The sequence below is a fragment of the Barbatula barbatula genome (assembly GCF_947034865.1).
Source record: "Barbatula barbatula genome assembly, chromosome: 2".
Classification (NCBI taxonomy): domain Eukaryota; kingdom Metazoa; phylum Chordata; class Actinopteri; order Cypriniformes; family Nemacheilidae; genus Barbatula; species Barbatula barbatula.
Window position 1 is genome coordinate 26,996,481 of NC_136767.1, and position 17,978 is coordinate 27,014,458.

The following is a 17,978-nucleotide window of genomic DNA, read 5'->3' on the forward strand; positions in this document are numbered from 1 at the left end:
CTCACATTTTAGGTATCAACTCTTACCTTAAACTCCTGAATAGGTGTGACTTTTCTCAACACACCATTCTGGGTGCCATAAAACGCTTTAATAAAACTGAAATTTTACACGTTTTTTTCTGACTAGATAAACACCGTTTGCAGCTGTGCAATGATGTGCGCACCTGTGACCGCAAATGAATGCGCCAAGCCGCTGCGTTGCTCGGACTGCCCTACAGTTAAGGTGGCACTATATTACTCACTGGAAGAATTGTTTAATATGTATATTAAAATATATTATGTGCAGAAATGTATCACACCTAAGCTTGAACAGATGCAGAAAGAATTCGTAAACAAAAGAAACAACCCATTTTTGTTTTGTATAAAATGTTTTATTACCATTTCAGTATAAAACCGATCCATAACTCTGGCCAATTTAACAACAATTCCACAATCACAGCAGGAAATATCAGACACTTCCTGTTTGTCTCTCTCTAAAATACCAGACATTTGGGATGTGGAGGATTTAATTGCCAATTTAGTTTTGGCGATATAACAAACACAAAACTAACAAATCACTGTGGTTAGCTAGTATAACATTAATATTAACTTAAAAAAATAATGGATAAATGGATGAACAAGCCGATCTGGTCACACATTCCAAATGCAAGTCCTTGAGTCCATGTCATCATAGCAACTCTAATGGGAACTACACGGTCTTCTGCTGGCCCTTTTTGCCGATCAGAGACTTGTGGATGTGAGGAATCACACCTGCAAAAGACAACAAAATTATGCTTAGCACCTTTAACCATCCATATATTCAAGTACACAGGCTAAAGAGACTAATAAAAAAACCTCCAACATACCACCACCAGCAATGGTTGCCTTGATGAGAGAGTCCAACTCCTCATCTCCACGAATGGCCAGCTGTAAATGGCGCGGAGTGATACGCTTCACCTTCAAATCTTTTGAGGCATTTCCTGCCAGCTCCAAAACCTAAAAACAAATTCGAATAACTTTAAAACTTCTGACCAATTAACACTAACTTGTTCACATTAAATTCACAGGTGAGCAGAACTTAAAAGCATACTTCAGCTGTGAGATATTCAAGGATGGCGGCGCTGTACACGGCTGCAGTTGCACCCACACGACCATGGCTTGTAGTGCGGGTCTTCAAGTGCCTGTGGATACGACCCACAGGGAACTAAAATACAAAATGAGATATTATTGACATTTTGTATGCATGAGACCCAAGTCAAACGGTGTTCGACAAACTTTTTACTACAACTACAATTCATAAGACGCTCGAGAAAATGATCAGAAGCCCATGCAGAAAACTTGTTGAACGAGTCTGATGCTAATAAACCGACTGTAATAAATGTGCCGAAACAAACTATTTTCCATCCATGTCGTATATTTTACAAATGCACATTGGAGCATGGGTCATTTCAAAACAAGCACATGCAGGAGAATGACAAAACAGAAAAGCATACCTGAAGTCCAGCTCTTTGGGAGCGAGACACAGCTTTTGCCTTAGCCTTGCCACTGTCCTTACCTGCCTTACCTCCTGCCTGTAAAAGAATAGTGTTTTAGGATTATAAACATTATGTAGACAGCGTTTCAGTTAGCACAGTAATGTTTCTTTAAAGAAAGAGATAACTATTTGGCACAACCAAGTGCGGTTTGGCACAACCAAGTTTACAGTAATTAAACATGTTAAACCCACCGGAATAATGTGATATAAAAATTGGTTTGAAAAATAAATGTTCAAAACTATTAATTATAATATTAACTTATTTTACAATAACAATAAATTAACTTGTTTTATTTCCAGCAACAGCACATCAATGCATTATTCATATGCAACCTAACTACTACCAGTGTACCTAAACTCTACAACAGTAGTAAAATTTAGTAAATGGGGTTAAAACCCCACTTTGTGTAACTTGCACCCGCCGAGAGGTCATGATGACGAAATAGGAATTGGGTCTAGCCCTGCATTTTCATGAATTAACTTTTGACTACTAACTTAAAGCAAAGCCACCTGACATAAAATAAATGCAAATGGTCTCGAAGTAAAGCCCTCCAAAACCCCGGTCACATGATCACTGGCTCAATATTGAGAGAAATATCTCAACAATCTTCTTTCAATAAATGCACTTGCGCATAGTCAACAGCGGAACATAAAAAAATCGCAACAGTTGCAAGCAGTGCGAACAACTAGAAAATGAATGAAGTTAATGTAAACTGGTCAGCGTGAGCTCTATACCGCCGCTGATAGTTAACGTTACGGTTTAACTAGCTTAGCTAACCTGCACGCGAATATTTTTCAAGCATTGGTAATTTAGCTTAAATCAACGAGGGGTTTTGGACATATCGGGTAGTCGGATCAACATCCCATATCGACTAAAAGAAAACCTCGTGCACCGCGACTCGTCAAATAGAAACTAAATAAACACGCGCGATTTAGCAGCGTGAAATTCAACCAACGTTAGCAGCGAGCTACCAATGAAATAAAAGACTGAAAATAAACCACGAACCAAACGGTGCGGCACATTGACTTACATAATCGTGTTAAACGGAACATTTTAACACAGTCACTTACCATTTTAGCAACTTGTTGTATGTGAATAAGATCTGGGGAGGTCCGGCTAAAATCTATTTCGCCTCTTGAGTCGGAGGAACAATAAACCCCCTTTAGCGGAGAACGATGGAGGCATACCGAGCGACGGCATTAGCCAATCAGAAGGCCCGTTATTGGTTCGAATTTTACACTGGCCAATAGGATATAGGTTTGTAGTTTTTCTACCATCCCCCATCGGTGAATGATGTTTGTACGTAAAACACGTAGGCGGGACTTTACATTGACAACTACAAAATGTTCTTTGCTTACAGAAATGTAAATAAATGACTTTGCATTGTAACTGTAAATGAAAGAGAATGCCAAAATGATATATGAATAATATTTAATTTTAGAAAGCTTGTGCCTTTATTTTTCGGTCTAATGTATACAAAAAGAAAAATAATTGTGTACAATTAAAAAGTGCACACTATACCGGTTGCACCTGTTTACAAAGAGTTAGTATTTACATTTTCGTAAAGAACATAACGTAGTGAAACGCCACAGACTGATGTAATATTATATATGTGCTGAAGTGTCAAGTATCCGCAATAAGGTACACCAATCTCGAGGCCCATGGTACTGTCAAAACAGAAAGGCGGGGTTTATTTTTTGACGGACAGTACAAGTGAACCAACGAGAATAGGGTTCTACGTTTACTGGCGTAAGAGACAACCAGTGGTCCAATTGGAGAACGCCAAGGCCGTGACGTTCATGGAACATTAGCCAATCACAGTGTAAAAGCCCGTTTACGATTGGGACAGGGGCGGGACCTGGCGAAATACGGGTGGGAAAAAATAACGCAGCTCTGGGTGATGGTGAAGATGGCGGATGGGGATAGTGGGAGTGAGCGCGGTGGAAGCAGCGGTGGCGGTGGAGGTGGAGGTGGCGGCGGTGGTAGTGGCTTCCAGCCTTTCCAGAGGGATCAGGAAACTCAAGAGCTGGCGTCCAAGCGTCTGGACATCCAAAACAAACGTTTCTACCTGGACGTGAAGCAAAATGCGAAGGGCAGGTTCATCAAGATCGCCGAGGTTGGCGCTGGGGGCTCCAAAAGTCGCTTGACACTTTCCATGTCAGTGGCCGCGGAGTTTCGGGACTACCTGGGGGATTTCATTGAACACTACGCCCAGCTCGGGCCCAGCACCGCGGAGCAGATCGCGCAGTCTTCGAGCGGAGAGGACGGCGGGCCTAGACGGGCCCTGAAGAGCGAGTTCTTGGTGCGCGAAAACCGCAAATACTACCTCGATCTGAAGGAAAACCAGCGGGGGAGGTTCCTTAGGATTCGCCAGACCGTCAACCGCGGGCCCGGTGGGTTTGGCGTCGCGGGAGGCGTGCCCGGGGGTGGCATGCAATCCGGGCAAACCATTGCCCTTCCTGCTCAGGGTCTCATCGAGTTCCGCGACGCCTTGGCCAAGCTAATCGATGACTACGGCGGAGATGACGAGGAGCTGGTGGGGGGCGGCTGCGCCGGGGGGTACGGTGAGCTTCCCGAGGGCACGTCGATCACGGTGGACTCCAAGCGGTTCTTCTTCGACGTCGGCTCTAACAAGTACGGGGTGTTTCTGCGGGTGAGCGAGGTGAAGCCCAGTTACAGAAACTCTATCACGATACCATTCAAAGCGTGGAGCAAGTTCGGGGGAGCTTTCTGCCGCTACGCCGAGGAGATGAAGGAGATCCAGGATCGTCACAGAGATAAAGTATACGAGAGGAGAGGGGAAGAGGAATCGGAGGGGGATGACATCGACGACGACTGACCCGGACGAGAGTTCCGTTGCCCGGGTGACCCCGCAGAACGAGAGAGAGGAAAGAATTTACGTGCATGAAACGAAACTCTAATGCTCAACTAAGGCGAATAAACATGTTTGACTGAGAAACACTGTCATGTATATGTAAGAGAATGTCCATTTTAAAGCAGTATAGATGATGTTTGGCTAGATACATGGATATTGGATGCTCTAGATGCTCTTGTCATTTTTAAAGTTCCCCTCTGGCGTAAAAAGAAACCCATTCTCACCCATGTAACTCGGAGGCTGTTCACTAATAAGTCAATATTGAGGACATTTAGTGTTAGTGTATCACAATATGATGATCTAGATGTTTTTGGTGTTTATGACGGAGAGCCTACCAGCATCATCTGAATGATGTAGTGAATCTCATAGTTAGCTCATTCAGGAAGGGTTCTCTGAAAATATGTATGTGTGTATGTATATAAATATATAACTTGGTTAAAAATGTGTAGAATTCTGAGGTTTTAGGAGTTAATCTTGTGGACACAGAATACAGTTCAAGCAACAATATAAACGCAGTCAAAATGGTGCTATGAAACAGTGCTCCACCACTTAAGTATTGAGGTTCATGTGGGGTGTGAGTTTTATTTTCCTCCTGTTTTTTTGTCAGGATAGAGTAAGTGAAATCTCTGATCGGACATAGGGTGAATGTATGTCATAAATTGATATGGAATGTGCACATTGAAATTGACAAAGTAGATGGGTCGAGCACAAATGAAGCTGAAGCTACTTATATCACATATTGGTAAATGTATTATTAATAGTGGGTTCAATTTAAAGGTAATGATTCGTCCAAATTTGACTGGCAGCTTTATATCACCGCGTCAGGTAAATTGACAAGCTCAGACGACTTAACTGGAAAGATAATCAAATGTAGAACAACACCCACCTGGGTTTAAATAGATTTATTTTTAAAAACAACAGAAAAAAAGATATATATACATATATATACAGAAATATATTTATATAGATATAGAATCAATTATAAACACTTCCTGAACAGGCTATTTAAACGAATAAAACTGATGCAGTTATATAGGGGATTATTTCGTACTGATTTTCCATGCATTATACATACTGTAGTCCTATGGTTAGAAGAGAATATGAAAATGACAAATTATTTCAAATGAACTTGACAATGACAACAGTTCTTGCACCTTTTTTCAACAGCCCAAATGACATACGACGTTTTTATTAACAATAATTCTCCTTATGTTGTTACATTATTTTTTTGGTTTGAAGTTTCTGACCTACAAGAATCTTAATACAATCTGCCTACACTCCTAGATTTCTCAATATGTGTGTGTCTGTTTGCAACACCCTATGTTTTGTTCTTATTGCTGTGAGGGGGTATTATAAATGTTTTGACAAAGATATCAGTTTCCTGATGTTTATTTAGATTTATTGTTTGATCCAAAATAATTAGCCATAAACACCACCTGGGAGCCATAGTCATTTTTACACATTTTAATATCCATATGAGTTTCGACTTCATTCTTGTCGGTACTGTGTTATGTGAATAAGGCAGCTGTTCAGTCAAGTGTGTTCTGCTGTAATTCCCCACAAACTTCCATTGAACAATAAATAGAATTTCTTTGCTGAGAAAATACAGCTCTTTGTCCTCCTGATTTAAGAAGTATGTTTCACAAGCGATGCAAACTGTATCTGCTAAAATAATTATATTTATTTTTTACCTTTACAAAATGTGAATCTTTCACAAGATTTCATGATCCTTAATTTACAGCATCTTTGCACTACATTAGATTTCCAGTGACAAATTCATTGATGAGAATGTGCCCTAGATGGCCAGAATGAGATGACTTACGACTGGGTTTAACATTGCAGCTACAACACCGAACCTTCCAGCGGTGCGCATCAAAACCTTGCAAACTGGGTTTGTTCCACTTCACATATTCTGTGTGGCCTCGAGGCCATTCCAAACAATTTCTTAAAGCGGCCATATCACACAGAGCTTCCGCACATCTCATTTTAATCTTGAGTACTTACAGAATAGTATCGCACCCTTCAAATATACGCAGTCTTTAGTTTGTTCACTTTTTAATAAAAGACAGATACAGTTGGACAATTATTTCCGAAAACATGCTACGTGTGTGGGGGGTGTTCATGTCCGGCATCGTTTAGGGCTGGGAACGCCGCTCCATCTATCAGTTTCAAACGATCTCCAAATCTAGCCTTATAACCACCATTTATATAACATTCATCACCCAAATGCAGTGAACAAACAACACAGCTGGACTTGGCGAACATAGTGCTCTCTCTCACTCCTGCACACAAGTGAAAGTGACTTGTGCGCATGCTCCTTCTCCCGCTCTCCATAGTTGATGTGTGCCAAATGCTTTTCCGGGAAAATTGTCCAATAAGGGCTTGAAAAAAAGTTGTTACGTAACGATTTTTTATGTTCGAAAAAAACTGGGCACAGTGCACAGAAATACTATGTCATACGTCCAACTCGTTTTTTGAGAAGTTGACCATGTCAACCATGAGAAGACACGTTTAACATTGTAAATGAGTCAGAATGCATGAAACACCGTTGCATGGCCACTTTAAGTGATTTTCGCTGAGGATGGTTCAGCTCAAGCAAACACTACTATTGCCTCTTATTAGAGGTGCTTGCTGTAGGGCTGATGATACTGCTACTATTGCTCCTGGATTTCAACAAAAGTAACCCACACCGCTTGGCTTCTACAGACCTCAAATTGTATGGCTTGTTTAAGAAAGGATATCACTTTTCTAAGATAATAACCCAATGTTGTATAAAAGGAATGCTTACATTAAAAAGCTATTTTAAACCTCTGGAAAAATGTCTAAATCAGTTAACATTAAACAAACATTTAATGTTAACTTTAAATTTTTAAATTTAAAAAAAAAAGATAACATAAACTTAGGGATGAGATGCAAACCCTCAGAATACCTTAGCAAGCAGTAGTAGAATACATTTCAACATCACAATAATAAGGTCATGTTTGTGTCAAGCTAGAAAAATAAGAATACAAGAAGAATAGAGATGCCAAGAAGAAAATAAGGCTGAATAAAGAAACAATGTGTTCACCAAACTGTCAAAAAGTTAGTAGGGCAAATGGATTTTGGTGCCCTTGGGACCAAAGGTTGAGCAAAATAAACTTTTACTTACTTTGGAAATCACTAAGTGTGTTTTAATAGTGGTATTAGATAAAAAATTAATTCAAGCCTTTTGCATGACTGAACGGGGAGATATTTAACAAAAATGCACAAATGATGCACAAAATGGGGAATATAATGTAAAAATGCATAAATGCTGCACAATGACATGCATAAGAATGTTATCAAATGCTGCATATACTGTATGCTCAGTCTAATGATCGATTGATGAGTATATATGGCAAATATTGCGGTACAATCGGTTGTATTATTTGTGTATGAGTCTTTTGATTATCCTCAAAGTTAACAGATGAATCTCAACATCATATCATGCTGGACATGAGTCAAATAAACAGAAATGCTGAAAAGGGAAAGATTCTGGAGGACCTGGATAATCAGTGGACAATTTACTCGGGACTCGGGACAAACAAGAAACCCTTAAACAACTGTTACAAAACATAACAACTTTCATTCATTGTTCAGGTAATATCATACATTATTAATAATCAAGGGGATGTAAACTTTTCACCTGGTCTTTTTAGAAATTCGGTTATGATTCTTTGGTGTGAACTAACATTTCTTTTGTAAAACAAGTTGCATAAAAATATCCCAAATGTTCCAGACTTTTGACTTCAACTGTAGTTTTTGGCCAACAAATGAATAACTCCTTAATCTCATTTCCACACACAAGCTTCTCTGATTTAGTGATTATTTCACATTCTCTGACATCCTGCGGAGATAAAATGCAAGCAGCTGCTGGCCGGATTGTCATTCATTCAAAAACTCAAATTCACCCTGAACATTCACTCAAGACCTCATGCTCTCTCAAAAAAGTTGTCAGACGGATCAGATATTCGAAATTTGTATTAACCTTTTAAAACTGCAATCATGGAGTAGACGTAACATTTGATAAAAAACCAATGCCCTTTTAATCAGTAATAAGCCCTTGCACAGGTATTGTATTCAGAGCCTATTTGAGAGTGAAAAAGCGGTTTAACATATAACATTAAAACAGATACACACGGGTGATGATGAGGAGCTGGTGGAACACTGGAGGGCATCAGAGGGCTGTGACTCATAAATAGACTTCTTCTTACTGCAGGGTTTCCAACGCTATATTTAGATTTTGTGTTGCCATGCATGTTCTGCTATATACAGAATGACGATTAAAAAAAGCACAACCGAAGATGTTATATAGAACTTGGATATGCAAACATTATATATAAAATAATTTAGTCAGAGATAAAAGTTTATCTATATTTAGTACAGCGCCGTCTTTAACAGAAATGTTCATTTTTCAATTTCTGTAAAAATAAAATGACTTTTCACTTAAACCTGACAAATAAATTCTACCAAAAACAACCGATCTGACCGAAGGGGCTGGATACTCCAGCGTTATGAATGTGACAGAAAACCGCTTTTTACCAATATACTTAACCATTAGTTTAGATTTTACTTCTCCCTTGTTGATAGAGTTTAAAAATGGGTAAAATATCAGTCTATGCACAAGTTTTCTATTTTAAAAAAGGGAAATAAACACACGTTATGGACGTGACAAAGGTTTTGGGACACGACAAACTTTGTAAGATTTCTGTGAATTAAAATGCACAAACCTAATACAATTGTACCCGACAAAAGTGTGAAATATGTTGAGGATAAAAGGTTGGTTCAGGAAAGGTGCAACCAGGATGGTGTGTCCATTAAATCACAATAAATCATAATTTTTGTTTAGCAGAAATGGATCAGACCAGAGTTGAAGGTTCTAGATAAAAACACATACAAATGTTTTAGATTTAAATAAATATAACAATCACAAATTAATCACAATGAATTCCAAATATCACAAAGCATAATACACATGACTCACATAACATTTCCACAAAACTTTAAGGAAATATAAAGAACCAAACTTACAATATCAAGCACATCAACTTTCTGCAGCCAAGGAGGAAAGCATATACTACAAAACAGGTTGCATGCACAACTTAAAGAGCTACTTATTAATCATTTGATGCAGCTGGGGAGAACTTACAGTACAGTTATGTATTTACTATAAACCCTTGAATGTATAAAGTACACACTTTGGCAGGTATTGTATTGTTTTTAAGTAGCCAATGTTAAAATACATAATTATGCACAATTTGTTTCATAAAAACAATCAGATGGGATATATACATTATTTATGTGCAAAACATTACTAAAAATAGTCTACAGACTACTGTTACACCTAAAACATTTCCCAACCAAGAAAAATGTGTACAAATATCATGCAACCTAAATTATCAGCCAACAGTGTCTCCTCCTCAGCAGCTCAGCAAGTTCAGACATGTTCCTTGACACAGGTGTCAAGATACTTTCTCTACCAAGACAAACATTCACAATACTTTACCTACACATAATGCCAAGTGTAGTGTGTTCTAGTCATAGTTAATATTTTTGAAGAAAGAAATCAAGCAACACCCTGATCCTACAATCTGTGGGCAGCTCGATAAAAAGTTAATCATAAATACTGCAGCAAACTCATAGGGGTTAAGCTCCTGCTGTGAGTCAATGGGTTGGTTCGATAACCCAATGAAAATTAAAACATTTAATAATTAACAGAGTTTCTATCTACACAGGGTTCAAATAGCCCACCTTGTTGGCAAAGGAAACATCAAATGTTTGTTTAATGTTAACTGATTTAGACATTTTTCCAGAGGTTTAAAATAGCTTTTTAATGTAAGCATTCCTTTTATACAACATTGGGTTATTATCTTACGGTCCGTTGAACTGACCATTTTCTCTAAGGAAATATTATAGCGTTTATGCAGTTTATTTTGAACTATGATGAGATTTTAGATCATGTATATTGACAAAATGTTTTATACATATACAGACTGACCACGTCGTACTTTGGTACAGTTATTGTGTGTTCTGCAAATCTTAAAGCTGTCACGGTTGCGAATAAGGACTCAAGAAGATGAGGTAACAAAGGGTTTAGTCAATCACTGGTGAATAGTCCAGAAAACAGTGAGACAGGGTACTCCTGGCTCAAAAGCATAACCAAAAACTAAAATCTAGAGAGGGCGAGTGTGCACCGAGTGAAAACAATAATCCAGAGAGGGAAAGTGAGCGCCCAGGCCATCTGGTACAAGAGAACGCCAACTGGGAGAGAAACATCCAAACCGGCTTAACTATTAGAGAGCCACGACACAACATAAAGACCGTAATCCACTTGGGTGAGACATGCAAAGAAAACAACGCAACAAGCAGGGAGGGGAACACTGTGGTACAAATAGATAGATTGTTAACGAGGAACAGGTGTGAGTAATGAACAAATGATATTTGGGTAAAACAGCGACCAGGCGGGAGGAGAGTTGGAAATAAGGAACGTAACTAGATAAAACAATATATAAATAATAAAACAATAGAAAAAAGATAAAAGAGTGCAACAAACATAACAGAACCCCCTCCCCTAAGATGCTTCACGGCAGCCAAGGACACTACTCACGGGAACTGAGAAAGTGACAATCAGAGATTGGGAACCCAACATCTCTCCTCCCTCCCAGTCCACCATGTATTGATGACCCCTACCCCACCACCTGACGTCGAGGAGGCGACACACCGTGGGGCAAGTGACCCCTCTATGAGATGAGGGTGTGGTGGGGCAGAGGTACAGAAACATTTGACCTTCAACCATTTGGAGTCCATTGAAGTCCACTATATGGAGATTAATCCTGTAATGTTTTCATCAAAAACCTTCATTTCTTTTCGACTAAAGAAAAAAATACATACACATCTTGGAGGACAACAGGGGTGAGTAAATGATCATGAAAATGTACGTTGAAAGTGAACCATTCCTTTAATCAGCAGTATCATATTTGAATTTTGATTTAGTTATGATTCATATAAATCAGTATTTGTCCTCTTATTTGTGATTGTGGTATTAATAAATAACATGGTAGGAGTACTACTGTACCAAAGTACGACGTGGTCAGTCTGTATATGTATAATACATTTTGTCAATATACATGAACTACTTTACTGGAACAATCCAATTTTGTTTTCTATGAACGCATGAAGGCCGATCTTCCTGGTAGGTCATCGTGACTGTTAAGAGGCCTCATATCATCATGTACGAAAACATCTGCAGTTAGCACTCACTGTAGCCTTGAGGGCCTTCGTGTGTGAGAGTGTATTGTTTCAAGGAGAAGTGAGAACAAATGAAACATTCAAAGATGGACATAACACCAGAGACCACTGGCTCTTAACATGTTTTAATTAGTCATCTTTGATAATCTATTGGACTATATGTCCTGTCTCATGACTTCAGAACTCTTTGAGAGCTTTCTGTTCTTCCAGAAACTATTGATAACCATTCATGTGAGTGTGATTTAACGAAGTACTGATGTAATTAGAATCTCTTATAGCATAAATATCACTATCTTGAATGTAAGGCAGGTCGGGTTGTGGAACTCTTTGAGATTTTTCTTCAGTAAATTGTATTCTATTAATTATATTCCTGACTTCGCGTCTTCTTACATCACAACTGGTCTACGGGTCTTTTACTGTAAATCCCCTACACCCCAACTTCAAATAGTTTTACTTTCATAAAATGTTGGAATATAGTAGATTTTTAAATAGAAGATCAAAAGGAGAAACAATGCTGATTTATTTTGACAGCCTTCATAGCTCATATTTACAAGAGTGACAATAAAAGCACTATATTTATATATAACATTCATTTTTGTGGTCGATTTGACTTAAACAGCACATATTTATACCGTAGTTGACCCGTCTTTGCTTCTGACCCACATGTACTGTCCGTGTCTGGTTTTCATATAGATTGGTCTGCTGTTCTGTGTCATTTCCGGTCGACTTTCTTCTAGATCGAAAATCCGAAAGGTAAACATTCAGATTCAAAGAAATCCGTCCAAAAAGACTGATTCATCAAACCTGGTGAATTCAATTGCAAAGACAGACTTTTTTCATTTGTTTAAGTGTTCGTTGCAGATTGCATCTATCAAATTCTATTAAATCATCAAATGATGTGAACTGTAATGGCAACTTTTTGTTGTTAGCCATGTAAAAAAACAAATTTTAAAGAACTTCTAAAGTTTTTCAATGTTGCAGTTAAACAAGAGACGACCACAAATTATTAGATTATCTATATTTACAGTATGTATTGAATATCAGCATCTATCAAATGTTTTTTTTAATCATCTGAGACGGGGCTTATAGTAGAATCATATAAAGGGATTCGCAAAAATGCACAGAATTACACTTTCGCTGGGGTTCCCATTGTTGCTGATCTTTAAATTCTGCACAACCATCTGGCAAATTGACTCTTCATTGCTTTGAATGGACATGTACTTTCTGTATCTGGTATTCGGTTACACTGGTATTGTAACACTCCAGCTGACGGAAGGACGATGCCACAAAGGTGAACTGCAATATACTGATGTTTTTAATGAGATCGTTCGGGTAACAGTACACAGGTAAGTAAAATCCAGACAACATGTAAAATCCAAAAGTAAGTAATTCAAAACACGACAGGTATAGGATAAAGTTATTCAAACACGACAGGTAACATCAATGGGTAAACGATCATCAAAAACAACAATTACCGTCCCTTGGTAGGTCAAGATAAGTCGTAACTAGAACAGGCATAATAAAACTAGTCAAGTCAGCTTTATTTATATAGCGCTTTTTACAATTTTCATTGTTACAAAGCAGCTGTACAAGAAAACATTGACTATAAGCAAAACATATAAGGTTATGGAAGTCAAAACACAGGTCAAATATCAGACAGACTATAAATTCCTATATGCAGTTAATACAATATGACTATAAAACTTACAAAAATGTGAACCTAACCTGGTCGGGAGCAGGTTTTCTTTGGTAAACCCAGAGTTTATTTCCATATCTTCCCCCTTTAAAAGCGCAAGTGGTGTAACTCATTCATTAATACAGTCATTCATGGCACAAGTTATGATCACACAGAGACCATCTCTGTGAAAAAAAATGACATCCGTGCTTTTATGGAGGATTCAGTACATGAAGAGGCTGCATTCATTCATTCAATGCACTTTGATTTCAGGAGAGCAATTTAGGAGAATTTTGTAATGTCCCTGTGCATTTTTATTCACACTGTAGAGTTTTTTTCTTTACAGTGAATTAGATCATCATTTTTCTATGGACGATGAAAAATTACTTAATAAAGTGCATGAATAAAGACATAAATACAGACATACATGCAGAACTGAAGCAATAGAGGCTATAAACTATTTTGATGTGCAGCCATTGAACTCGAATCTGCATAGCGCAGCTTTCGAACCTTGAGTTGGTTGACCCTCCTTGTTGAAATGGGCCCTAGGTTTGACACTGAACAGAACATAACATGAGGTTTATAACAAGTCCAGTGGATGAGGATCAGGTGCGGATGTAATCATGGTGATCAGAAGTGGATGCAATTGATTATGGGGAAAAAGTCCAGTAAAAAGCGAGTAAACCGGGTGAAGATGCTGGGGAGAGTTTTACAGGTTTCTTGTCCCGTTTCATTTTGATGTCAGTTTTCTCTACACACAAACATACAAACATTTGGTACAATTATGAGAAGTGCCAAGACCGACTGTATTATTTTGATTAGTTTATACATGTTCGTCATAGATGAGGTGATTTTTTTAATACATCTATCAAATCAATGAGTACATTTCAGTGCCAACATCTGTATGTTGTTAGCTATTTCAAAACGATTGCATTGTTAAACAATAGTCTCAATGAATATGATCATCTGGGTGAGCATAGAATTATATGAAGCGTTTGGTAAGCAGTACAGATTTATACCTTCACCGTGGTTTCCAATGTCAGTGACAACCATCCGTTCAGTTGAGAAATACATCGGTATGTTGGTCAGTCTCGTCACCGGACTTGAAGCCAAGACATCTAGGTACAAAATCCAAAAAGATACATTTAAACAGATCTTAAAATCAAGTGAACTGCTAACAGACCGTTTTGTTTTTGTTTGTATGTGATCTATACTTAATGTTGTTAAACATAACGAATATGACTGCAAGCCATCTCATGTTTTATATGCCTATTGGTTTAATATTCTATTTGTAAGCCAGACTGTAAAATTACCATTGAAGCTAATTCTAAAATGTGACACCCGGTGTGAACAGATGATAACTTTGCCTTCATTGCAAACACACAGGGACATGTCGGGTTTAGCTACTGATTTCACAGTCCTCCAGTGTCCTGTTTGCTCACCCCATCGAAACCAAAACATTTCGTCAGTTGTTAACTTTTCCTTCAAAAACATATAAACAAACAGATCAAATTAAAGTCTCAATATTCATACAGTTCATTCAGATATTATTGTGGCATAATTTGATTTGCCCTAAATACACATTCAAAGGATACATGAACATATTACCTCAAATCTAATCTCATCGTCAGTAACAACAGGGAAATATTTCTTTTTGTTCAGCTCAAAGCAGAAAGCCATGCATTTGACTCGATCGATGTCCTGATACTTAATCCTTACAGTGACTAAAAAGAAAATAATTGGTGTTATTGTTAATAATAAGTATTTAATTGGGAAACATTATTAGCGTTCAATAATAACATTACACACACTAGAAAGTGTATTATTTATATATTTTTCAGAAGAGTGTGTACTCAAAGAGCCCTTTTTTGCTGGAATTGTTTTTACTATAGTAAAATGTAGTATTCTATTGTTTATCATAGTAATTACTACACATATATATTTAAGTTTCTGTTAATAGTATAAACTATAACACTTGGATAAAAGCTGTAGTACAATTACGGCTATCTAGGAATTAACATTGTACTATAGTTAATACCAAAGTTCACTAGGCTACTGTCATTTTTTATCATGTGGGTGGGAAATGAATTTATTTAACTTGCAATATAATTTAAATAAATTTTTAACTGTTTTAACTGTTGTCTATATATATAGACCTAGACGTTCTACTTTTCTACAAATCTCTTTAAAGCATGAATAGAGTTGGTTAACACCTTTACTGGAGTTTCTGTCGTTGATCTGAAAGCTCCTAACGACCATCTGAGGAGTCCCCGCACCTCTGCTTTCGACGAACACGTACTTTTCATTCATGGTCTTGAGATACGCAGGTATGCCTTCTTCGTTCATTTCTAGATGTCTTCCTTCTAGACACAACATCCGAGAACAGACAAGACAGATTCAGAGATGTCGGTCCTTGACCCCAGTGAAGTGAAGTTCATGCACAGTACTCTTGACGAGTCGGGTCAGAAAAACCAAACTCGCACATACACGCAAACGCAACAATCTATTCACCCACCCGATAGTTTGGTGTTATTTACGTTCAATGTAGGTTTTAACGCAGCACCAGTTCTGCAGTGCACTGTAAGAAAGAAATCGAGTTGTTATAGCAAAGAGTCATAAATCAGAGTGTAAGCATGCATGTACCTCGGCTGGTGTTCAGTTCGACGTTCGGCACGCTGTTTGATGGTCCGGTGCTGAAGCGCAGCTTTTAAATTCCTGCACACGACCGTACTGTGACGCTCGCGTCTGGAATCCATCGCCCACCTCTTTCCCGGGAGAAAAAAACTCGATGCCTTCAGGTGATGACTATCGCAAGCGATTTTGTCATTTAATCCTTTACGTTTACTAGTGTGGCGGGATGGTGAGGCGGAGAGCAAGATAACTAAAATATTCTCACATTAAGATACGGAAAGGCTTAACTGTAGCCAACTACCCCACCTAAGGACTTTCACCCCAGGAAATACTAGTGTTCAGAGGAAATCTAAAGCCCAGGTTCGTTCTTTCCAGAGAGGACTGAGACAGTTATTAAAACAATTAAAACAAATGTTTATTTTATTAAAATACAATTCCTATGACAGTCACTAAAAAGTACCTTCCAATACAGTTACCCCTTACGTTACCAACACGGGCCAAGAAAAGGTACGTAAAAAAAAGAACAATGTAAACACTACGGGCAGCCTTGGATCATAAAAAGGCACAAACAAGGAAAAAGAATATTGCCCCAACTAAAACAGTAATCACTCACTACAACCAACCACACACACTGGTGTTGCCCCCTGAACAACAGGGAATGAGAAACTCACTCGTGTTAAACACTGCACCCCAAAAAGAGGTGGGTAAAATACCCTTTGTACTATTGGCCACAGGAGCCCCGAGCACTTACAATAATTACAGTTAATCACAACAAAACTAAATAAATCAATAGTTACTGGTTCGTCAGTGAACTTCCTCAATGGAAAGCACTTCGTCTACAACCACAAATGGGGGAAACCAAGGACGAAACCCAAAGCACCCAAACTATAGCAATTACTGAAAGAAATTGTCACAAAACAAGACCATTAATGAAAATAAAACATTCAAAATGGTAACAAAACAGCAGCGTAATCCGGGGCAGTGCGTCTTGCCATTAAAGATACGCTTGCACTGCACAGAACTGGATGCAAGCCTGTTATACACGTCCCTCCGACTGCGTTCACGATCCGTAGGACTGTAGGACACAAACCTTACATTACACACTAATATTATAAAATCACATTCTACATATCACTCATAAGATCACATTCACACTGATTCACATACCTGATCAAACAATGAATGGGAAGATGTGCTTACAAAGCTCAGCTGGACGCAAGCCTGTTATGCATGTCCCTCTGACTGCGTTCTCAACCAGTCTAACACATCTGTACAGGTTCTAGCAGCACTAGCACGGTGTAATGACTGCCTGAAACTCACTCACTCACTCACTCACTCACTCACTCACTCACTCACTCACTCACTCACTCACTCACTCACTCACTCACTCACTCACTCACTCACTCACTCACTCACTCACTCACTCACTTTTAATTTGATCTGTTTGTTTATATGTTTTTGAAGGAAAAGTTAACAACTGACGAAATGTTTTGGTTTCGATGGGGTGAGCAAACAGGACACTGGAGGACTGTGAAATCAGTAGCCAAACCCGACATGTCCCTGTGTGCTTGCAATGAAGGCAAAGTTATCATCTGTTCACACCGGGGGCCTGTACCATGAAGCTGGGGCCTGTACCATGAATGTAGCTGAACAAACTCAGGGTTACAGGATTAGTTTTGGGTTGACAAAACCAAACCAACGTGATCAAGCTTTGTTGGTACCATGAAGCAGCTCGTGGAGTTTCTTTGTCAACTCAAGCTTTGATCCTGAAGCTAAGATTAGTTTGCGCGTGCGTGCACGTGAACGAGTGACGTCAGCGTGACTAAACCAATCGCATTATAAATGAATAAAGCGATTTCCACAATATGAACACAAAGTTGAATTTCAGCCATGGAGTGATATGGTTCTGCTGTCTACGCAAGAGAGATGTGTTTCAGAAACACTGCTGATTGAGTTAATGTTAAATTAAACGACTATAGTACACACATTTACTGTAGTGCTGTAGGGCAAACAGGATC

The 17,978-nt window shown here is 38.5% G+C and overlaps 3 protein-coding genes across 7 annotated transcripts; 1 reads left to right on the forward strand and 2 right to left on the reverse strand.

Annotated features, from left to right (window-relative positions):
• Positions 1-358: 358 nt before the first annotated feature.
• Positions 359-3,424, reverse strand: h2az2a (H2A.Z variant histone 2a). The gene is made up of 5 exons (XM_079482617.1): positions 2,584-3,424; positions 1,472-1,549; positions 1,069-1,182; positions 845-974; positions 359-749 (listed from the first exon to the last, which is right to left on the reverse strand). Exons 1-5 carry the CDS (start codon positions 2,584-2,586, stop codon positions 688-690), a joined length of 387 nt encoding a protein of 128 aa, XP_079338743.1. The 5' UTR covers positions 2,587-3,424; the 3' UTR covers positions 359-687.
• Positions 3,370-5,759, forward strand: purba (purine-rich element binding protein Ba). The gene has a single exon (XM_079482558.1). It carries the CDS (start codon positions 3,414-3,416, stop codon positions 4,350-4,352), a length of 939 nt encoding a protein of 312 aa, XP_079338684.1. The 5' UTR covers positions 3,370-3,413; the 3' UTR covers positions 4,353-5,759.
• Positions 5,760-12,947: 7,188 nt separating this feature from the next.
• On the reverse strand, positions 12,948-16,264 carry LOC306909151 (uncharacterized protein). Of its 5 annotated transcripts, none has more exons than XM_079482569.1 (7): positions 15,973-16,264; positions 15,845-15,907; positions 15,543-15,692; positions 14,938-15,053; positions 14,643-14,811; positions 14,349-14,447; positions 12,948-14,080 (listed from the first exon to the last, which is right to left on the reverse strand). In XM_079482569.1, exons 3-7 carry the CDS (start codon positions 15,673-15,675, stop codon positions 13,980-13,982), a joined length of 618 nt encoding a protein of 205 aa, XP_079338695.1. In that variant the 5' UTR covers positions 15,676-15,692; positions 15,845-15,907; positions 15,973-16,264; the 3' UTR covers positions 12,948-13,979. The 5 variants fall into 5 exon arrangements, with proteins under 5 accessions (XP_079338695.1, XP_079338697.1, XP_079338696.1 ...); XM_079482571.1 differs by having other exon boundaries at positions 15,543-15,689; positions 15,973-16,089; XM_079482570.1 differs by lacking the exon at positions 15,845-15,907 and having other exon boundaries at positions 15,973-16,245.
• Positions 16,265-17,978: the final 1,714 nt, after the last annotated feature.